This window comes from Corapipo altera, unplaced genomic scaffold (genome assembly GCF_003945725.1).
Source record: "Corapipo altera isolate COAL_440 unplaced genomic scaffold, ASM394572v1 57, whole genome shotgun sequence".
NCBI classification, from domain to species: Eukaryota; Metazoa; Chordata; class Aves; order Passeriformes; family Pipridae; genus Corapipo; species Corapipo altera.
Window position 1 is genome coordinate 4,013,098 of NW_020884905.1, and position 23,982 is coordinate 4,037,079.

The 23,982-nt window shown below is 36.0% G+C and overlaps 1 protein-coding gene across 13 annotated transcripts in view; it reads left to right on the plus strand.

Moving 5' to 3' along the window:
- The window catches only part of ZNF644 (zinc finger protein 644), a 73,191-nt gene that overhangs the window by 45,169 nt on the left and 4,040 nt on the right, over positions 1-23,982 (plus strand). For 6 of the 13 annotated variants that reach the window (XM_027651412.1, XM_027651413.1, XM_027651408.1 and 3 more), the window contains 4 exons: positions 9,117-9,189; positions 10,216-13,256; positions 13,419-14,024; positions 23,843-23,945. In XM_027651412.1, the coding sequence (XP_027507213.1) occupies positions 10,247-13,256; positions 13,419-14,024; positions 23,843-23,945 (3,719 nt within the window). In that variant the 5' untranslated portion in view covers positions 9,117-9,189; positions 10,216-10,246. Of the gene's footprint in view, positions 1-131; positions 345-8,142; positions 8,275-9,116; positions 9,217-10,215; positions 13,257-13,418; positions 14,025-14,183; positions 14,303-16,560; positions 16,684-23,842; positions 23,946-23,982 lie in introns of those variants that run through there. The other 7 variants (XM_027651414.1, XM_027651415.1, XM_027651417.1 and 4 more) reach the window with 7 other exon arrangements.

A 23,982-nucleotide genomic window follows, 5' to 3' on the forward strand; every position in this document is an offset into this window, starting at 1 on the left:
TTAAATCACTTCTGATGTTTTGTGGTGGTTTTATTTTTTTTATTAAAAATTAAAGAAACAAACCTCAATTATTAGTGAGGTGATGCGAGCATTTCTTCTCACTTGTGTTTTTCTGGTTGTGTACAGTGTGTTATATAGGTTTGGGTCTTTTAAAAGCTCTGATTTCATATGTTCATCAGCAAGCATTATAACTTTCTCCAAGTCGGCAGAATTTTTTGTTCTTAATCTGAAGAGGTACAAGATGGTTCTTTTTGCCCTACCTGGTACTGCTGCTTAGAATCTTACTAGCTTTTTAATCCTTGATCACTGAAAGAACATAGAGGATGATGAGAGTCAGTTTGCTGGTAAGGATGAATGAGTATCACTAATGTAATTCGTTACTCTAAGGTTTTAAATTAAATTAGTAAAAGCAGAGTGTGTGTCTTGGGTGGTCTTTTTATAATTAGGAAAAACAGCATACTTTAGGAATTAAAAAAAAAATCTTCATGAGCAGGAGATAGTCTTAAAATTTGTGATAACATTAAAATTGGTACAGCAAGTGGTTATCAACCAAAAAAGCAAAAATGAGAAACTGCTATATATGTCTCAAGTCATGCTAGATAAAAAGAATGACAACTTTTTTTTAATATAACAGGAAAAAAGGTCAGAATTGTTCCAAAGTTGAAAGGCATGTTTTGTTCAAAGATCTGTTCCAATAAAATTGTTCTAAATGTTGCCTTTAAGAAAGTTGCACTGTAAATCCATTTAAAGCATCATGTTTTTGTCATGCAAGTTTTCATCTGTGATCTGCTGGATTGACACTTCACAAGTAGTTCATGCAGGTAACTAACAATATAGTTTATTTAACTTGAGAAATATTCCTGTAAAAATAGTCAAATATTCTAAAAATCAAATAATCTAAAAGTTCTAAAAATCCTTCCCAGTTTGGTTGAGATCTTTACCTCCGAATGAAGGTGGATTGAGTAGCTTATCCAGATAACAAGCTGCATGTTTATATCTTAAGAGGTCTTTCGCATCAGTTACTGAATTCACTTTTTCCTGAAATTCAGGGTTATGGTGGAAGTAAGACCTCTTTGACCATGTCGTTGTAATCACTGGGGATTTGCATAGAGTTATGTAAAAAACCTCAGCACTAATAATTAGTCGGTTTATTGATATCTGTTTGATTTGTATTGGAAGAAAGGGTTCTTTACCCAACTGCTCACAAAAGATGTCTGAACAAAAAGACTGAATTGTAGGAAGAACCTTTGTTTTAAATTGAAAATCAGTTTTAGATTTGGATATGAAAAATCTGTGGGTTCTGCTTTGATTAATTTTAAATGTCTTTATATTAGCACAGCATTGCTCATATTTGACAGCTGCCAGTTCTATATGCTCTACATGTGGGAAATAATTAGATTTGCATACAGAATTTCACTGCCACTTGGTGGCAGTACCTGGCTTCAAAGGGACTTGTTTCTGAGTAGATAAGGTGACTGATTCTGTAAAACTATAGGTTAAGGGGAAGTAGATTAGTTTTAAAATTTCTAGAAGATAGTTCTGTGTTTTAGAAAAAAAAAATACTTTTTATTTAGCCTACTGGAAGGATTTGCATTTGTATGTCTCTATGGAAAATCTAGCTATCGTGTCTAATATGTAATTTAAAAGTATTGCTTGTGTTAATAGTATTCTCAGAAGATGTATTTAATGTTCCCCAGTTGAATTATTTTAGCATTTACTTCTAGCATTTTGCTTCGATTGAGTAGTTTAGTTCAAGTAATTTTAGAGCATAAAATTTGCTTTATGGTAGTATTCTTTATGATATTGCATTCTGCAGCGTTAAATGGAGGACTGCCAAAGTTGCTTTTTTGCCTTCTGAAATATTCTCTGCATTTTTACTTTTTTATTTATTCATATAAATTTTAGGAAAATATTCCCCAGTAGATTTTTCTGTCAACAAAGCTGGTAAAAGTCTGTGCCCTTACTCATAGTTGCTGCCTCTCAGTTGTGCCGATTCAGCAGTGTTTGGGTCCCAGCCTTTTAAACTGAATGATGAAATGGTTGATAAAGTGTGGAGGAAGGAACCTGGGGGGGAGTGGAGGGAGGCAGCAGTTATTTAAACTGGCTTTGCTGCAAAGAAAAGCATAATTCCAATGTATAGCACAGTAATTTGACAGTATATGACTGCATGTTGAAACTTCTTTCTCTTCTTTGCAAGCCAAAATCTTCTGCAATGGTCAACAGGTCTCCAATATTAGTATTATGCCCCATGTAAGGACTGTAGTAGTGAGACTAAAGTGTGGAAGAGTGCAGATACTTTCCTAAACATGGTCTCTTGTGAAATGTCTCACTTACTAGGACTGGAGATATGACAGAGTTTTGCTAGTGGCAGTGGGTTCTATGAGGAGGAAATGTTTTTACTGAGGAGGAAATATTTTACTGTACGAAGAGCTGACACTGAGAAGCCAGGTGTCCTTAGGCCCCTCTGAGATGTGACACATCAGGAAGGCATCCAAGAATACGGTGACGTAGAAGAGGGATTCATCCTGTGAAGTCTAAAATTGTAGAAATACAAATAAGAAATGTGGTGGGACTTAAAAACCATGTTGATAAATTTGAAGGTGACAATAATACCTTAGTGGTAATATGATTTTATTTATTGAAAGAACTCTGTAAAACATGATCATGGGAAGAGAGTTAGAAGGGAGAGGGACATCAAATTATAGTTTTGCTGTCAATATATTCTACATAACTTGGCATGGAGAGAACGCACTTTTTCTGTATACTTAATAATTTTTGTGTATTTTTTTAAACTGTCGGAATGATAAATTCAAAGTTATTGGTTGGAAACTTTTTTAAATTAAAATACTCTTATGCCTATATAGATGATATTTTGAAATTGGAAAACTGTGGATAGTGTGAGCACATGGAGCACTCTAAAGCGGACTAAAGTAAGCAAGAATTGGGATACTGTGTGGCAGAGTGTACTAAAATAAAATCACAGAATAGTTGAGTTTGGAAGGGACCTGCAGCAATCTTGTCCAACCCTGTTGTCCAGCCTGTTGAGGTCCATCTCAATGGCAGCACAACCTGCTGGTGTATCAGCCGTGGCTCTGTCTTGTGTTCTCAGCAGCCTTGCTGAGGGTACCTTCTGCCCCATCACCCAGTTCATTAATGAAGATGCTGAACAGTGTGTGGGATTTGATGCTGACCCCAGGGTACTGCTTTAGTTCCTGGCCAACTACACTTTGTACCACTGATGACAACCCTTAATTTTTTGGAAGCTTGTTAAAGATGTCTAGCAACAAGGATTAGGACTTTTATTTATAGACTGTAAGGAGAAAAAACTTTCTGGTTTTTTTTAATGTTGGTGGTTAATAAAATTATTTGTTGTATCATCATGGCTAGGGTTCGCGAACGAAGATTTGGGATTTGTTGTATGATGTCTAGATAAAAGCAATTTTTGAGACCATACTTGAAGCTTAAGAATACTTTTCACTGAAAAACACAGATAATGGTGATGAAAGAGACGAAAAGAGTTTTCTTAAACATTTAGTTTCTTTAGAGAGTAAAAATGTGTGAGCATGTGAGATGGCATCAAGGAAGAGAATTTATGCATGTAAAAGTAAGGGAATGGTTTTGAAGAGAAATAGTATGTATTTTACAGAGCATTCTGTATTTTTCATACTTCTGTGTCTCTTACTGGAATGCTGCTAGTTATTACCATGTATGTCTGCATTTAGGACAATTCAGTATTTGATTGTAGTTCTCATCTTTAGTAGAAACTAGTGGCAGTACAAGTCAAACTAGATTACGCTACTAAAAATCCAAACTAGAGAGCTGCAGGAACATGAACAGGGTTGGGGAGTGCTGGGGGAAGTTATGGAAGCCTGTGGAGTTGCCACACAATGTGTGACTGTTCTTAAGTTACCAGATTCAACATCTTGGATTTTTTTGTTCTGGCTAGTCATCTTTTAGAAATACCTAGTTCATTTTGAAAAACATCTACCAATGAAACCATCTTAAACTGCTGCATGAGTGCTTGAAACTAGAAGAGTACATTTTTATAGTGATAGGTCTGATTCTTGTGACACTTCAATTGTATTGTCATTTATTTTTATTGATTTCAGTATTGAATTTTAGCATGATGCCCCCCATTGTGACAAACTGGTTTATTTTCCCAAGCAAATCAATATTAGAGGAGTAAGATGGCCGGTGGCAGTAATGGTATTCTCTTCTGTGATTTCTTATTGTCAGGTAGTCGTTCTGAAGTTGTGTTCAGTTGCTCTTCACATGTTAACATATCACTCTTAGACATCTTAGGCTAGAAATCAAGTTTCTGAAATGTTGACATTTTTAGGAAAATTTTTTACTTACTTACTATTATGACAGCTTTTGAAGATGTTATTTTATTAGGAACTAAGTTTCAGGAAAATTAACTTTCTAAAAACGTGTTGTTCAGGTTTGATGTTCCCAGCCAAGAAGATGGGCTGCTTTTGTGCTATAATTCAGAGTTTCTCTTTGGTCAACTTTTTCCGCAGATATGACAACTCAGTGACTCTTCAACAGTATAACAAAAGATTATACAGTGGGTGGCAGTAACTTTGTATTTCTTTAGGCATAAAGCAAGTGTTGTATTAGTAATATTTCTTACTGCTTTAAAAATTTTTAATATGGCAGTCTAGTTAGCTGTGAGAGTTTTCCGGTGTTTGTGCTTTTATGTGAACTGCTGTGGATCTGAATTGTATTAAAGAGAGCTAGTTTTCAGTGGAACTCCTCATGTTGTAGTTAGATTAATAACTGTGTACTGTATGTAAAGTAGATGTTGAGGGGCAGTATTCACAGTGTTGTGCATATTAAACAAGCTGTCTCTTCACTGCAGAAGTTTAAAAAAACACAGAAGTGTTCAGGTGAATTTGTAGGTTTCAAAGCTAAGTAAGGCAGTCTACAGTTACTGCTTCTGCTGTGCAGAAGGGAGTGTATTTTCAACAACTTGATTTGCAAACACGGATAGAAGCAGGAGGAAAGCAAGGTGAGTCACTGACTCGTCCTCCAGTTGTCAGGCTTTGTGATTCTGAAGGGTGGATCAGGATAGCTTTTTAAGAAGAAATAAACTGAAAAACAAGTAATAGGTCTAATGATCACAGTCTTGCAATTTTATTGATTTTGGGTATTCATATTGCTAGATAACACCCAAAGCTCTAGAGGTGTAAAATGTGTGCATTACTCTATGGAAGAGGCAAAAATATTGTGCAGCTGTCCTCTGAATAATTCGCACCTTTTTTTTTTCTCCAGATGTGGTTGGTTTGTGCTGATACACTACTAGTTCTTCTATTGCTCTGTACAAACCTTCATTTCCCAGTGGTGCTTAAACATTTCACTTTTGGCAAAAGTTCTGTGCTTGATATTTGCCATGATTAAGTTGCTAAGGCCATAGACTGCGTAATGGGGCAGAATGGAAGGAGATGCCTCTTTAGTCCTGTGCCATGATGTGCTTAACCTCTCTCTTGGTCTGCTGTTTGTTGCCTAAAAGTCTGAGGCTTTGGTTCTATCATCTTTAATATAAGCTTTATTACAGGAACATTTGATAAAATGATAGGCTAAAATGATAGGTTTTGTTAGTTTGCTTTATTTACATAATGAAGTCCTGAAGAAAAATCTAAATGGGAACAGTGCAAACCTGAAGCATCTTTCCTATCTCTTGAATATTTGAATAATCCCTTGAGTGTCCTGGCTATTCACATATCTGCTTAAAGAACTTGACTTATGAGGAGTTACTTAGCACAGGACAAGTATATTTTTGCCTTCATTACAGCACTGCTGAAAGACTATATTCCTTCAGTTTCTCTAACTAGGCTGATTAAATTAAATCCATTTAGGGGATGGCTTCTGTGTTTTTGTGCTACTTAATAGTCGCTCTGTGCTTTTAGCTCATTGTCTCGTATTTATGAATTTAGTGAGAAACTTGATATCAGAACACATAAAAGCACTTCATGCTTTTCAGAAATTCAGCCAAATTCTTCCATCTTAATATTTCAGCTCCAATGTGCTTTCAAATCTGTTATAAACCCCTATAAAATAACATGAGGTTTGCAATAGAGATTGACAAATCTCTTGCCTACAAGTGCTAGTAGGCAGCAGCATAGTATGTGTAGCACTGGAGCATAAGCTTTAATGAACTGGCATTGTAGAATTGACCAAAGCAATGCTCTTAATTTTGTGTGTGACCCTCTTGCGTTGTAAAGGTTGTCGTTATGAAATAAGAACTTGGAAAGGTCATAAACCTGCTGGTAATAAATACAATTAATACTGTACATAGAACAATGGAATTAAGTACATTCCTATCAAAAAGAATTATTAATGAACAGAAAGTGGACAGCATAGATCTGATGACAGGAAGGTTGCATCTAATCTGAATTACTGAGTGACCTAGGAAGCTTGCTCAGAGGGATTACCAAATAATTATGTTAATATGCAATTATCACCTCATTTCTTCTATAGTAACCTCAAGATGTAGTGTAGTAAGGGTGTTATAGCAAGTGCTGATAGTTTGCAAAAATACTGATGTTCAAGATTTTTAAGACAATAAGATTACCTTAAGGCATTTAAATTATGATCTGTCAGTTTGAAGATAGATATGACCTAATACTTTTTTAATGCTTAGACTATCTGGCCACAGGCAGTCATATCTGCAGAACACATTATTGTTTTTAGAACTGATATTTTATGAAGAAAAACAATGTTTTAAGTTATGTAAATTTTAATTACTTAGGTAATAGTGGCGGATTGTGGCTTAGTTGGCTAAATAATTGGTTGTTTTCTACTTTTGAATATGAAATAATTTCTATATAAAAAATAGCTTATCATGTAAACCAGGAACAACACTGTTAAGTGCACTACATTCATTCAAAGCTTAACAGAAATAATTGAATTTGACCTAGCCTTTTAGATAAAGTGTTTCAAAGGTATGAGCGTGGGATTGTGTACGCTTGTGTAGGCTTTTTGAGAATCCCTGTTTTTACATTTATGTATCTCCTAGGTATATTGCACTATGTGCTTACATAAAAATTTCCTCAGCTCTGTAGTTGAGGTAGTACCTGGTAGAGAATATGATAAGCACTGTTTTCAGCAAATTTAAAGTTTTATCTCCATGTTTAATTTTTCAAATTAACTAAGTATTAATTGTTGTATGTTTTGACAGAATTAATAATTTTGTATTCCTGATACAATAAAGAGACGATAATTTTAAAACTGTGATGGAAGCATACAAAAAATATTGCATAATCTTGCCTACATCTTAGTTACAATGATTGATTTTTCTTTTTTTCCCTAGGGATGAGTTAGATGATAACATTTCCTCCAAAAACATGGCATTAGTTATACCTGTCATTGTTACTGCATAAATTTTGATACGTGGAGTAAATAATGTAACTGAAGTATTGCATCTTGGCTCAGTGTCATCACAAGACTCTAAATTACTGTAATTTAAAAATTTATCTTCTGTGTTTTCTCTAATGCCACATTGTTAAAGCTGTTAACTTTCTTCTTGTTGTCCTGCACAAAAAATAGTGAACTGTAGCATCCTGATAACTGGGAAAAAGTATGATAATTAGCAGGAAATTATTAAAATGTAGCAGTGATATTATTGATAAGCGTTTCAGGCTTGATTCAAAGACTGAATCTGTAGGGACAGCTGTATTACCATAGAAGACTTCTAGTCAGATCCATATGGAGTAGTTCACAATCTCCATAAATACACAGTATGGAAAGGAGTCTCTTACAGGATTGCATGGGGTAATGTTTTAGATACTGCTCATGATAATTCTGAGGAGAATCTCTGTTTAATGGTGATCATAGGGTGTCCTAGCCACCTTTCTAACTTAAGCTTTACCACTAATATTTAGCATTATATGGTTTTGTCTTCATCATGTAAGCCCATGAGAAGTTTTCAGGAGCCATTCTGATAATGAGGATTGCGGTCTCCAACCAGCACAATATTCTCAGTTTGCCTCCCTGCTGTTCAGGGGGTACCAGTGAAGTTGCTTTAAATGGGAAGCGTCTGTTCTTCCTCTGAACCCCTCACACCAGAACAGATGGGTGGAACTTGGAACATGGAAGGTTTTACCTCAGAGGTGGTAACAGTGAAGCCACTCATTAACACTGAATTTACCACTTCGTTAGCAACGTTGCTTCCTGTTGAGAAAAGCTAATACAGGCTCTCAGATTGACTGAGCACACTTTCGTCTACCTTTGCAATAATGAAACAAGGAAAACACACATCTTAGAGGGAAAATGGTCCTACTCAATTTCTTATAAACTTTTTGTGAATGTTTTTATGCTCTGCTGACTAATACTGTATGAAGCCTACAGTATTGAGTTGTCAAACTGTTGGAGCTGTTGTGCATCAGCTGTTGTGCATGTGTTGGAGGTTTCACTTCTTTTAATTGACTTTTGCATTACCGATTCTTAGTGCATGTTTGCACTGCCCATTTCTAACTTGTGTGCGTGATGTAAAGTCTCCTGCTGGGTGGTGCATTATCACCATTTTAGGGTGATAGCTTTGAATATGATCTTATTGGAAGTCATTATTATAGTGGAAAATGACCCATATCAAAACAGCAAAGAAATGCAAAAATCTAAGAAATGGGAAGATGAGAAACTGGATTGTCTAGTAGAACATTTGCATAAAGGTGTGTTATAGATAAATAATACAACAAAATATTTCACACGCTTTAAGCATTTATTATGCCTCTGACATGAGCATTGCTTTATTTTTCTAAATTGGCTCGTCCGATGATGGAATAGCAAAGGAAATATTTTTTTGATGACTTATTTTTTTCGTTGTATTTCTACTCCAAATAGAATGACTTTCTTCTGCAAATGTAAGTCATCTTACATTAGGGTTTGTTTTTTACAAACTTAAAGGGGGTTAAGTGTTTGTTTTGTCCTTTTGCTGATTTGAAACAAAACAAGTACAATAACAAAGAATTTCCATGAGGCCATAGCTAGCTTTGAATTGTGTGGATAGCTATCATAATGTTGAATTGAAAAACCAAAAGAAATGCTGGACTTACTTTAGAGTGTGACATATGAAGATTAAAGTGGTTGTGTTTAACCAGGTTGTTTTCTCTCCTTAGGAAAAAAGGATGTCCAAAGTGGTCTTCCTTGATTTCGATAAAGGACCATTGCGGGGAGCCATGGATATTAGTTGTGAGTTATAACATCTTAATTTAGAGAGTTAAGTAATGACTCCTTTTAACTGAGCTCTATTCAAAATGTTAATTAGTAACAGGAACTATGTGATGGCAGGAATCAAATCCCCCAGAACATCAAAGCAAGTGGTACTCTTTAAGGATAAAATGTGTGATTTCCGTAAAATGCAGATAGACGTTTCTTGCTCCTAGATGAATGTTTTAATGCCTTATGCTCACTGTGTTCTTAGGACCCATAGGAGAGGCGAATGGCAGGGTAGACTGAAGTTTACATTCTTGTTGGTCACACGCTGATTTTCATGTGTAGGCAACTCCTTTGTGCTCACTAAGCATCGGGTGGATAATTTGGTGTAAGAATAAAAGTCACTTGTAGAAAAATAAAGCCTCCCATAGGGAACTTGCAGTTGTTCTCTGTACTAGTAGATACTGTTATTGCCATGCTCTGAAATCCCGTAATACTAAAGTAAACACCCCAGCAGACTTCCATGTAGCATTAGGTCAGTTGTATGCAAGTACTTTGAAAAAAGTGCTACCTTGAGAAACATAAAGATTATTTTAGTTTCCTAGTTGCTAAAGGAAGTATGTTTAAAAAAAACCCCACACTAAAATTACTTGTAGATGTCTGTGTAGCCTCTCCTCCTTACATGTTTTACTTCTAGAAAGCAACTAAAGGTAAACTCTGTGTTTATGTACATGCAGAATGTATTCACAAGTGTTTTGACAATCTAATTTTCTCTATCTTGTTTGTGTATAGGTCTTCAGGCTTCTTTGAACTGGGATACTCGGCAGTGACTAGTTTGCTGTATGGTTATTAATATTGCATAGAAAAAAAGTATATTTTAACTGCTTCATTGATTAATTTTAAATGTCATTAGTATCCTAAATAAAAAATACATTTTTAAGAAGTTCAAAGCATCTTTTTAGATTACAGTGTGAAGAAGAGTGATCCTGAAAAGAACTGTAAATTAAAATTGCCATTTTTTATTTCTGTGATTACCTGATTCTTTTCTTGTTTGTTTTTTAGTATAAATATACTTAATGGACAGACCAGCAATATGGATGATTTAGAGATAAATACTGAAGTCTCTGGTGCTAAAGAAGAAGAAATCCTATGTGATGATAATTTCATATCTGAGGAAGAAGGTGGCATTCCTAAACCACAAGAGAGTGACACATCGTTTCAGAAGAACAACACATTGACTCTGCCTGAGGAGCTATCAAGGGACAGATCTGAAAAAGCCTTAAGTGGAGGCCAGGCTTCTCTATTTATACATACTGGTGCTCCTACTGTTTCTAGTGAAAACTTTATGTTGTCTAGAGGAACTGCTGTTAATGGACCAGTTTCACACTCCACCTCAACAAAGACTTCCATTATGAATAAAGGCAGTGTTTCATTAACCACTGGACAGCCTGGAGGTCATCACACAGATTCCTGCTCAACTTTGACAGTGGTTCATGATCTTCAGCTGCCTGCAAAGAGTACAACACAGAAATCAAATCAGCACCAAGTTTTATTTTTGTTACCTGATGTAGCACATGCTAAGAACCTGACTCATTCCATTAAAAATCTACCTACCTCTGCTTCAGTTGGTTGTGATTCACAGAAAACAGTAGGAAATAGTGTAGACAGCACTTTAGTAGGCCAAGTAGAAGTTTGTGAGGATGATAAAAATTTACTATTAAAAGATGATTGTGTTGATACATTAACAGGCATTTCCTCAGGTACAGGTGGTTTTGGATCGGGATGTGATCCCAGCTGGGATCCACAAAAAGAGTTTATACAGTTTCTTATGACAAATGAAGAAACAATAGAGAAGTCTCCCGTTCACTGTAAGGTAGGGCTAGAAAAAAAGCGAAAAAGGAAAATGGATGTTAGTAAAATAACACGCTATACTGAAGACTGTTTTGATGATACCAGTTGTATTCCTAGTAAGTCAAAACTATTAAATGTTGAATTCTTAGAGCAGAATGAGGAGCTACAAATAGTAGAACCACAGAAATACTCATTGAGTAAAGTAAAGCCTGAATCTACAGATGAAGAGCTGGAAACTGTTGATGCTATCCAGCAGCTCATTTATAGTCCCAGTAGTAATTGTGCAGAAGATACTTCTCCTGTTCACACTAGCACTTTTCTTTCCAATACTTTGAAAAACAAATGTGAACAGAATGATTCTGAATCACCATCTACTTTCAGTACTGATGAACCATCATTTTATCCCTGTACAAAGTGCAATGTGAATTTTAGAGAGAAGAAACATCTGCATAGGCATATGATGTACCATTTAGATGGGAACAGTCATTTCCGACATCTCAATGTCCCCAGGCCTTATGCATGTAGGGAATGTGGAAGGACATTTCGAGATCGTAATTCACTTCTTAAACATATGATAATTCACCAGGAAAGAAGGCAGAAACTGATGGAAGAAATTCGTGAGCTGAAAGAACTTCAGGATGAGGGTAGGAGTGCACGGTTACAATGCCCGCAGTGTGTATTTGGTACCAATTGTCCCAAAACGTTTGTGCAGCATGCAAAGACCCATGAAAAAGATAAAAGATATTACTGCTGTGAGGAATGCAATTTCATGGCTGTGACAGAAAATGAACTGGAATGCCATCGAGGGATTGCTCATGGGGCAGTAGTCAAATGTTCAATTATTGGTAGCGACATATCCCAGAGGAAAACCCAGAAAAAGGCATCCTTGAAAGATCCCTATTTAGGATCCTCAAGAAAGTCATCGACGTATATGTGTAAGATGTGTCCATTTGCTACTTCAGCTAGAAGCATTTTGAAAAAACACATGGCATATTTGCATCCAGCGTCATGCATTGATCCCTTTGGTAGCCATCTTAGACTACAGAAGAGAAAAGGCAGCATAATAGAAGAGTCTTTAGGTTTTGGTAGCAGGACAAAACAGTTGATCAGACATTCTTCTACTTTTCCAAAGAACTCAGCTTTAAAACAGGATGTAAAAAGATCATTTGGCTCTACTTCACAGTCCAGTAACTTCACAAAACTTCACAAGAGACCCTACAGGATACAGAAGGCTCGGAAAAGCGTTTCACAGTCATCTGTAAGTGTGTGCAATCTAAATTCTACAAACAAGAACTTTTTGATTAGAAATAGCATTGACCAAAAACGTAAATGTTTTCATCAAGCAGCAAAGCAGAAAGCTAGTGCCAAAAAAAGTGGTAATTATTTATATAGACACAGATATGAAAACTACAGGATGATTAAAAAATCTAATGACTCTTATCCTTTGCATTTAAAAAAGGAAGAGTCCAAATCTGTCAGTGCTTTACATTTATTTTCTTCATCAAGTAGTCCCCGTAATAATTGTTTTGTCATGGATTCAAATAGCCTTGATTGCAAAAGGGCAGAAGGCTGTAAAGATCGTAGGCATGTAGGTGTAAAAAGAGTGATTAAAGAATCCAAGAGGGAAGGCTCTGTTACAGATGATTTGGATTGCTATCCAGATTTTCTGCATAAAATGACTGTTGTTGTTTTACAGAAACTTAACTCTGCTGAAAAAAAAGACAGCTATGAAACGGAGGATGAAAGTTCATGGGATAATGTTGAACTATGTGATTACACTACACAGTCTGTGGAGGATGAATCTTACAGTGATATTAATCAGGAGCATGTAAACCTATTCCCCATATTCAAAGGTAAAATGGAAGATAATGAAGCTGGTGATAAATCTTCACTTGGTTATGAGCAGAATGATGGCTTTTATTTTGAGTATTATGAAGATGCTGAGAGTAGTAACTTCTTGCATGATTTGCATGATCCTCAGAATTTAGAAAATGTAGGATCAGCATTGCCAAAGCATAATTCAGTTTTCCACTGGACTGATTTGTCGCTTGAAAAGAAGTCCTGCCCATACTGTCCAGCAACCTTTGAAACAGGTGTTGGCTTGTCCAATCATGTCAGAGGACATCTTCACAGAGCTGGACTAAGCTATGAAGCCCGACATGTTGTTTCACCAGAACAGATAGCAACAAGTGACAAAATGCAGCATTTTAAAAGAGCTGGAACAGGAACTCCTGTTAAACGTGTTAGAAAAGGTAAGATTTTTTTTATTATTTGGGTACAAAGTAAAGGGGACAAAGGGATTTATTGAGCACTATACAAGACTTGCTTTATCTTCTTGTAAAGCCTCTCATGATTTGTTGTCATGTTTAACTATATATAATTGTCAAAAAACATTATAATTATTTTCTTTGTAGCAATTGAAAAATCTGAAACTTCCTCTGAGCATACATGTCAGCTCTGTGGAGGCTGGTTCGATACTAAAATTGGATTGTCTAATCATGTGCGAGGACACCTGAAGAGGCTTGGCAAAACCAAGTGGGATGCACACAAGTCTCCGATCTGTGTTCTGAACGAGATGATGCAAAATGAAGAGAAGTATGAAAAAATCCTGAAGGCTTTGAACAGTCGCCGCATTATTCCCAGGCCGTTTGTTGCTCAGAAATTTGCATCAAATGATGACTTTTTATCTCAGAATGTTATACCTCTTGAAGCATACCATAATGGCCTAAAGACTGAAGATATATCTGTGTCTGCATCGGAGGAAGAAGGGCTGAGTTTCCTAAACGAATGTCATGAAACAAAAGCAGTACTACATGATGGCAAAAAAAATCAGTCACTTACACTGATAGAACTCCTGAAAAACAAGAGATTAGGAGAAGAAAGGAATCCTGATATTTCCCCTCAAAAGATTCATAATCAAACTGCAAGAAAGAGGTTTGTTCAGAAATGTGTTCTTCCATTAAATGAAGACAGTCCATTGATGTATCAGCCACAAAAAATGGACTTGACTATGCAGTCAGGTAAGAAGGTGTTTCTTGACAACATTTCCAAAGAATCCTCTAATTCAGAGAAAATACACAAGTGCAAAGTATTTTATTTGGGATTCTGTTCATTTAATTCTTGTTTCATTTCCAGAGGACACTTGACTGCGAGAGGTAGCACAGCAAATTTTTCTGACATGTTTTTCCTAAAGTGAAAAAACCCCTCAGCAGCACTGAGGGGTTTTTGCATGGAACATAGTTCCTGTTCTGCATATGACTGGGCATACAAATTCAAAGCGGACACAAAGTGAGCCTCAGTAAGGAAGAAGACACATCCTGCAGTAAACAAGTTGAAGTGTCCCTGCATATTTGGTGGACTAACAGTTCTGAAATGTTCGGGCTTGTAACCCTGTTTTCAGGCATTAAAGCAGCTGGTTTGGGAATTACTGCATTTAAATCCTTGAGATATGTGCAAGGCGGCATTTGCTCAAACTAACAGAACTGTTGATACCATTATAAATGCATAATATTGCAAATTGGTGAAGCACTGTCAACTAATTTTGATGGTTTTAGGCAAACATACTCTTACAACATAGATTAATTCTTGTTTGTTGCAAAATTGCGGCTGCTCTGAGAAACTCATGCTTGCTTAGGGCCTGTCTATCCTGAGTGATGACCTGTGCTGGTTCAAGCTTTGTTGGAATACAGTTGTAGCCAGCAGGTTTCTAATGCACGGCCTCTGACTGATAAGGACCTAGACTGTCCCTCTGCTGAGGAGTGTGCTAATGAAACAATTCTGCAATCAACTTCCTAGCTACTCTGTATACTAATAGAGCAGGCTTTTAGAGTGATGTTTTTAACCTACTTGTCACATAAGAGTTATTTCTAGTCTTGGGGAACTCTTACAACATCCTTTTTAATGTGTATGTAGAGCTTGCATTTACCTGTTTCTTGTTTGGACACCACCTCATAATGGTGCAGGATTCTTTAGATTGAGGAGCAGGATCTTATTTTTATACCCCTGACTTTTTTTTTGTTCTGTTGCTTTTCTTGTTATTACCCAGGGTAGTAAAACTGGCAGTGCCTAGTACTTTTTCACCTATATTCTTTTCTTCCTATAAACAAATAAAACCAACAATCTGATGTGCTCGGAAGTTCTTTTAGGGGACTACAAAAGTGTGGCAATCAATTTCTTAACAAAGGTGGCTTTCTAAAATGACATAGTAGAAGTGGAACAGAGTTATATTTTATGTCTTCTGGACGTCTGTGGTTGTCCCTTAAGACAGGAGATTGCTTAATAAAGGAAGTGTATCTTTGACAGGCTTAATGATTTGAAAATGCTCAAGGAATAGCTTGCCAAACCTGACACTGTGTATTGCTTTCTGTTTAATATTTACTGCTCAATATTAGCACCTGTTTGGTGTGATGAACAACCAAGTAAAAATAAACATACACTTGCATAGTACTAACAGATACGAATGGGGCCCTGTAGTTTTCTGTGGCTGAGGTAACAGAATTTGACAACTAACGCACTGTGCCAGTTGAATAAGAAAATATTTAACCTAAAGTTGAAAATCTTCCATTTTTCCTAAAAAAGGCAAATATTTCTAATTCTGGTTTTAGTTTTTAAAAGGTTTTTACCAACCAGGTATTCTTCTTCTGCAACTTGCCTGAAAAACAGCATGTCTTCTGTGGCTGCTGGAGAATAGCATTCTTTCTTTCCTGCAAACAGAGGCTTTCCAGCTGAGTAGTTTTAGCTTTTTTATTTATTCTTCTAATAATTTATTAGTAGAGAACCTGAAATATTAGTTGACCAAAACAATATATCTGTGGTAAAATGAAGGGAGAAACGTTATAGTGAAGTGAGCAGGGGATAAGTTACAATGGTTTCTTTGTCTGTAAGTGAGGGCTTCAGTACTGTTTCACTGTTTTCCTGTGATAAATAGCATGTTGCTTTGTTGATCGTTGATTTAGCACAAAGATTTTAGCAAAAACCTTCATTTACTTTCGTTATCAATTGCACATCCAAAGTAAGAACAGAAATGCACTGAACAAAACATTTTGTCCAACAGCTGTTCAGTGGTGTGTTATACCACCTTTTTCTCCGAGCCTTCAACAGCAGACTAATTTAGTATGGAGCTCTTCAGTCTTATGGGTGAAACACTTTTAATTACCACTTTGTCAACTTGACTTTCCAAATTCTCTTTATTGGAAATGGTGAAAGCTCTGAAATTTTTCAACAGAATTGTGCTACTCAAATTGCAGGATTGTATTTTGGATTAGAGCTTCATAATGTGGAGATCTATAGGAACTTGGTAGTTGGTATTAAATGCAGAGTAGCGTAATGGGCTCAAGTTGCCTCCTTTTTGTTATTTTTCAAATAACGTGGTTTGGCTTAAAGCACCAGGTGGAAAACTAATAACGGTTAACATGGATCCTTCTAATATACTAAACAATTGCGTCAATGCAGTGAATATATTTTAAACCATCTTTATTGCAGAAAACTTTTTACAACGCTTTGAGAATTTCATTTTTTGAAGAGAGAACTGGATTATAGTTTTCTTTTGAATGATAGGTATGCCTGTGAAGCTTAGAACGTGTGTGCATTGCAATACGACGTTTACAAGTGCTGTTAGCCTGTCCAACCACTTACGCGCTTATGCACGAAAGAAGAGTGCTGGACTTTTGACTGGGACAGGTATGTTTTGTTACAGATGTAAAAGCAAGTCTGTCTATGATACATTTTCTTCATCAGACTGGACAAAAGCATATGTTAATTCAAAATAATTTTGAAGCTTCTGCTGGTAAACAATTTATTTGCCATAAAACTTCAGCAACTTGTAAGAAAAGGTATGTTGCTGTTGTCCACTCTCATGTCTGATTTTCATTCTTACTCTTTGATTTTGGATCCAACATTTAAGGTATGTAAGCAAAACTAAGAGATGGTTGCTTAAATTCGTTCTCCTGCAATATCACAACTTTCAAACCAGATAATTGGCCTTCTAATGAAGTGTTTAAAAGTATCTGAAAAATGAGAGCAGGGAAAAAAAAGGCAACAAAACAACAAGTAATTTTTAGAGTCTAGTACATATAATTATGAAGAATACTGTAGTAAAATAGGAAAAGCAAGTAATTTTACACTTAGTATATTTTTAACAATATACCATATGTAGTTGGTTTCGTTTCTTGTTTGGCTCACAACCCAAAAACTACCTGCTCTGACATTGTTTAGTACAGCATTTGGCACTGCTATTAATGTTTTTAATTAAAACACACTTCCTTTTGAAATTCATCTAATAATACCATATTTTGATTTGTTTCCAGAGGCCTGCAGCTTGCTTGGCTGTAGGAAATTTTTGAGTTTACTTGGGTTATTGCTGAGATTAGTGGGACTTCACAACAGCAAATTGGGGAGTAGAGATGCAATACAGTGAGGAAATTTGGCAGATATGAAGTCTGGAATATTCTGTAATTAAGAAGGGCAGCCATCACTTTTCTGTGTTAACAAGCACAGACTTTTACATAATGCTCTTAGAAAATGCATAATCCTTTTTTTATTTGCAAATGTAATTCATTATGCTAAGAATGACAAACTGATTTGCAGGCTTTCTCTGCAGAAGGCTAAAAGAAATATTTTTACAAAACGGGCCTGTGGCTGCCAGGTCTTATGTTACACTGCATTAATGCCTATAACAAAGCAGATTTAGAAGGAGTCAGCAGATGCAATAATGTCTAATGCGTAGGAGAATATGTCTTTAGTCAGTGATTCTGAAAATTTTCATATTTATTCAGTAGAAAGGTGATGGTAGTGGACTTCATTTACCACTGCTTTGATTTGATACTAGCCCTGTGGTAAGTTATTTTTCTTACATGCCTACTGGTGAAGTATTTTTCAATAGCTATACTATTGCACATTGAGAACTTAAAAATTCAATGAAAGAACCACAGTGGCAGACAGGATAGTACACAGAGATTGAATCCTGGACTAGCTGTTTGTGCCTAGCTTCCCTTTTGCTAAATGGGAAGAGTGAAGCAAGCTTGTTAAGGTACTTTCAGGGATTTTTGTTTTCTTTAAGAAGTGTATTTTGCTAGTGAAGTATTTACATTCTCCTCAGAACAGTTGCCACATTTTTTAAAAGAACTGAAAGAAAACTCAAGTCTTTTATCATTGGACCTAGAATTTGGTTTAAAATTAGGTTAGAAACAAAATGAGCTTCGATAAAAGGTTAGAAACAAAACTTTGAAAAGAAAATCTTTTGATCTCAGAAGCTGGAGCTAAGCCAGATAAATGGCCTGTACCATGGATAAAGGCCTTTTGCTGAAACCATTGACTTAAAGAGTCAATGTTAAATTCTAGCTATAACATGCAACCAATGTATATTTTTATTAACTTAGTCATTATACTACTGTAACTCTTGCAAAGTTTGTAAACTTTGCGCCCTGACTTTTCATTCAAGCAAGCTCAATGCAAGGCTTGTAGATGAGAAAACATACTTTTAAACAGTGGTTTTATTTGATATTCCACTTTATAACACAAGACAATTATTTTAATGCAAGATTTCACTAGCATACACTAGTTTTAAACTTTGCTATGAGTGTTGTTCTTGGGGAGATCTCAGGTTTTATTATTAAAAAATGGTTGCAGTTGAGAGCAATTTCAAGATGTCTTCAGTTTGGCCTCAGCCACAGCTGAACCTTCAATGGCCTTCAGCTGTTGTATGGAGACAATGAGGATATGTTTATACAGGTTCTTTCTTCTGTTTTCATGAAACCTTTCTTAGATCTTCTAAAGTAAACGTAACTACCAAAAAGAAACCACAGTGGTTGATTATTTTTCTCAATATCTTCCTGTAATTAAATAATCATGTGTAAACATGAATGCTGTAATTTTTTTATTTGGCAATTATTAGGGGAATTATCAAGGCATTACTGTTTAGTAAGAGAAATACAGTAATCTCTGTATGCCACCAATGAGACCTCTGCTAGTGCTACAGTAGCTTACATATTAGTTTTCTCAGATTTTTGATTTGTTTGCACGTTGTTTTGATATTGACTGTTATCATACTGCTTTTCTAGCAGATGCCCTACTTCTTTGGAGTCAGTAATTTGATTATATTTAGTTAAATCTTACTCTTTTTTTTTCAAATGCAACTTGACAGTTTTAGCGGTATAGTGGACATAGTTACACATAATGGTAGCTTTGGAGAATGGACTCAGGAAAAACATCCTAGAAGTGAAAGTTACTAAGCTGTTGGCTGTTTAAAGTTAGTCTTTATTATATCTTATTTGTGCCTGTAGGTATGCATTACAGATCCCATGTATAGCAAAAACCTGTCTAGGTTCACTTAATAGTCGCTTTTGTATTATTGCTTGCATAATCATCTTCAGATGACTGGCTGGAACTTTTTTCATTATTCAGTCCAACTTCGAACAATGTAATTATTTAATTGCTCATCTTGAGTAGATGCTAATTTCCTTTTAATACACATTTTGATGAATAGCAACACATTGGTGTTTCTCAGAGCATGTGGCAGACTTGCTTCTTTTTCTGATTATCTTGAGAGTGTTGGACTGACCAACACAAAATCTTCAAAATGCATCTTACTCTTCTTGGTTATAGTTGTATGTTCAACTTCCTTTCTTTTCTTCTCTCTAGGTCCCTCTTCCTCCCCCTGCCCCGCTCTCCCCAAGTCTCTTGATACTCTCTTGCACTCTGGCTTTTTACATCTTCTCTTTGTTGACTCTTTTCACACACTCTAGTCTCTTCATACCGGCTGTCATCTTCTGGGAATCACCACTTTATTCTTTGGTCGTTGCTTCTGCAGATGGAGACTGCTTCTTCAGAAATTCAGGAGGGAAAAATAAAGTACAGAACAAGAAGTCTGACCACTACACATCCAAATAATTTCAAATATTGCTTTGGGAAGTTTGTGGTGGAAGCATATCCAGCTACAGCATAAATCTGAGGTCCACTGGCTTTGCGTATCTTTACTCTGTGCAGTTACAGTTACAAACAATCAGCCATCACAATGAGCTAATTTTCAGCATCCTATAAAATCCTTCAGGGAGCACATTACTGGAGAGGTTTTTTAATGCACTTTACTGTGCAGTAATGATGAGGATAGATAGCGAGTGATTGAATTTGAAAAATTAGTGACTAAATGTACAAGAAAGATAATTCATTATTTTTTACTTTTTAATTGGCAGTTTTCAAGTGGTTAATTAGCTCCATTCATGTGTGTAATTATTCAACTTGTGTTAGCTTATGACAAAATTCATGAAGTCTGATTAAAAGACTCAGGTCTAGTCTTCCTGAAATAAGAAACTTTCCATGTTGGTGGACATCAGGAAGCAGAGCATTTTAATTTTGAACTGCAGACCGAATGTCTTAGCATGAAGGGCCTCCAGCTGTCACCTACCTAATTCATGTTGTCTTAGGCATGCTCATTTAAACCTCCTGTCTCTCACTGCTTGTAGTGTTTCTTGATAAGTGGCCACAGAGGTAAAGAACATTTTTATATGCAACCGTTTTACCTAGCACATATTTTTCTAAATGGTGTGCTCTGAATTTGAACTTGAGCACTTCCAGGAGTTTGATTGTCTTTTGTTTTAAATGAGTTGCTTCTCTGTCATGTTGTGTCAGTGGTTTGATGAAGTGATGTGGCTCATTATTTACAAGTTTTTTGAATAGCAACTGGGAAACACCGGGTAGCCAAACTTGAAGGAAGGAGGCTTCTTCCAAAAAGTAGGCCTTCATGGAGAACGAAAGATGATAGTTTGGAAACTGTTGTAACTACAAAGTAGTAGTGTAGGGTAGTTCCTGCCTCTCTGGCAATTTGCTGCAGTTTCCATGCAGCTTACCGGAGCTAAATTATCCTTGGTGTCTTCGTGGAAGCGATAAAAACATACTTTCTGAGGAGTTCATGCTTTGTTACAGTAAAGACGTAGGAAGTACAGTAGCTGAGTTTTGGTCAGAACATGGCTATGTTATGGGTAGGCAATTGTGTGACTTACTTGATGCGTGCAACCACTTGTAAGCATCGTATCAAGACTACTCAAGTGTGTGCATGTGACTTCATTTAAACTTGTTGCTTTCTGGATAGACAAAATGAAACTAATGTGATAATTACTGGTCCACGTGCCTGATAACTGCTACTGGAATTATGGTTTTCACTTGGCTTTACACAGATGTTACTCTTTCTCTGCTCACTTTCCAACTTCACTGGAGTAACTTCAAAATGTACTTGTGCTGCTTTGAGCTCCCTAAACTGTGATAGAATATGTTCACTAGCTCAAAAGACAAAAGGAACAAAAAATTTTTTACAGAACACCGGTTCAGTATTCTTAGTGTTTTCTGTCTTTTCTAACAGCTTATTATCCGGGCGAATCTACTTTCAAATGTAGCTAAGTTGCTCTGAGAATGCGTTGAGTAATCTGAATCTTTTTTTCTTGATGTCATTTACTGTGATATTTTCTGCCCTTTCTTTTGTAATTTCTCTATCTAGAGCCTCCATCATAAATGACTCAGAGAATATGCCCATTCTTTTGTTTTTCTTGTTTTCTCAATGTTCATGGAAAAGGTGCCTTTCAAGGAAGCAGAAACTACCTCTTCTGGTACATTATGGCAGTTTCTGTCATTGTTGCTGTTGTTTGGTTGCACAGTAGTTCAGAGGGGATTTTTTCTTACTAGATTATACACACACACAAAACCATTAGGTTTCAGGAACTCTGTTGCAGAAGACTAATCCAGGTCTAAAAAGAAAGAGAAATGCTCTAGATGTGTGTGAGTAGAATCAAATTTCTTTATGGGAATAAATGTCTTTGCCAACATGAAGGAAATCAACCAGTTCTTGTTTAAAATGCAGGTTGGCCTCGCTAGTAGTCTGTTATTTACTGCTTCTTTTATTTTACTGATATCAGCTTACATCAGCTAACTGTCCTCAGATACGACTCATGGAAGTGTTTGCATTTGGATAATACTGATTTCTGTTTCCCTTCTTCCCATGATGTTCTGCAAAATCATCAAAGGCAAAGCTTTTGCTGTAATAACTGCTTCACATAAGTCGCCCCTCACACAAATAGTTCTCTTCAGAGCATGGGTGTCTGGGTTCCAGTATTTTATCTGCTTACATTTCTGATGATGTTGTTACTGAAGTTGCGGTATGTAAAATATTTATACTATTTGGTAGTTCTACAGCCTGAATGATATCTTTTTTCTTCCTAATTAAATGAAGAATATGCTTTTGGTGAGAGAATAAAGTATTAAAAAATCCTTAACAATTTTCCAGAAGTTATCTTGGCCATTTCTCTCTCTCTCCGCCCTCACCACCTTGGGTTACTGCCTCTATATCCAGATTGCTTTCATTGTTGCTGTCAGAAAAAAAATGCTGTTAAGCCTCGTTTTCCTGATTTTGGTCTGAAGGAAGTCTCTTTAGTTTGGTATCTGCTTTCAATTTAATTTATTTGTTCTCTGATACCTTCAAATCTCAGAAATTCATTCTAAAATTTTAGATACTGTAGGAATCTTTAAATCTGGGGATGGAACTGGGAAATGTCTGGTATATCTGCCAAGTTAAAAGCTTGGGCTACAGGGTAAAAGCTTGAGAGGTGTTCCTTTGGAGGAAATGAGAAAAATGAAGGATGCAGTCAAGACCTGTGTTCTTTAAATCGACGTGTTTTGCCTCGTCTTATGCTTCAGAATACTAAGAGGTTAATTCTTCTGTTTTATATTATAGGAACTAAAACTTTAGACAAGTGTAACAATTTTTTTTTTTAATTTTACTGCTAAGATGCTTCAGTAGTGTAGCATTATACCTTCTTGGTATCAAGAATACCACCTGGTGCTGTCTTTCCAGTTTTTGTGGAGTTTTTGATGAAGTGGTGTAACTGGTTGTTTACAAAAGGTATTTGTGTTATAGTTTTATTGTTGGTGTCTTGTTTTGGAAGAGTGTAGCTAGATATACTTCTCAGTTCAAGCAATCACAAACTTCTTGAGCTTTGTCAGCTGTTTTCATCATAACAACATTAACTCAGTTTAATCTACTCATCCCCCACTTTGGCTGCTTCTTAGAATGGCCAGATTTTGTTACAGATTCCTATCACATCTGTTTATAGGAGGTACAGACCTCAAAGCTAACTGAACACATTTGCTATGCATTTCCTGTTCTCACACGTTATTTTCATACATAGTTTCAAATGCTTAGACTGAATTTAAAAAGTGGCCTTGCCATCTCTGTTGATTGTCCTAATAAGAACTCCCACTGCCACGGACTAATACATACTTTTTTAAGCTGCACTAGAATTCAGACAGGAGCAAGGGGGAAGCTTCATTTGAAATTCTTAGAACAAAAGGACAGTTTTTTGCTTTATGTTGAAATAGGTGTTCCATTCAAACTAGAAATTCATGACTGTAGTAGCTGAAAGCTACAACTTTATGAAGTTGTAACTTGGTTGAACGTGAGTGGTCTTATGATGGTACTTGAACTACAAAACAAGTTGGAGATTTTGACAGCATTTTATTCATGAAAGGGAATTTCCAATGGTGCTTTGCTTCTGTATAATTCTGCAATAGGTTTGTAGGTGCTTCCTGATACTAAAACAGTTTAATGCTGAATGTCAATTACCTAGTCTTTCAAAGAACAAGCACCGTGCTAAACTAAAAAAAATAGCTTCGTGTGTTTTGTCAGTATGTTTCTTAGCATACACTGTAATTGTTTTGGATTTACATTATAATTAAATGTAGAATAACAAGGAGGTAGATGTCTTTTCACTACTGCTATAGGGAATACTTACTGAATATCTGTTTGGTTAACACTTATTGAAGTATTACTTTCACATATGGAAATTTCTCTTCTTAGCTTTAGACTGTAAGCAAAAGAAGTCAAGGTCAAGATCCGGAAGCAAGAAGAAAATGCTGCCGTTACCTCATAGTGCTGATGAAGTTTACATACTCAGATGCAGGTATATAGTGTTATTTTCATTGAAAGAACACATTATT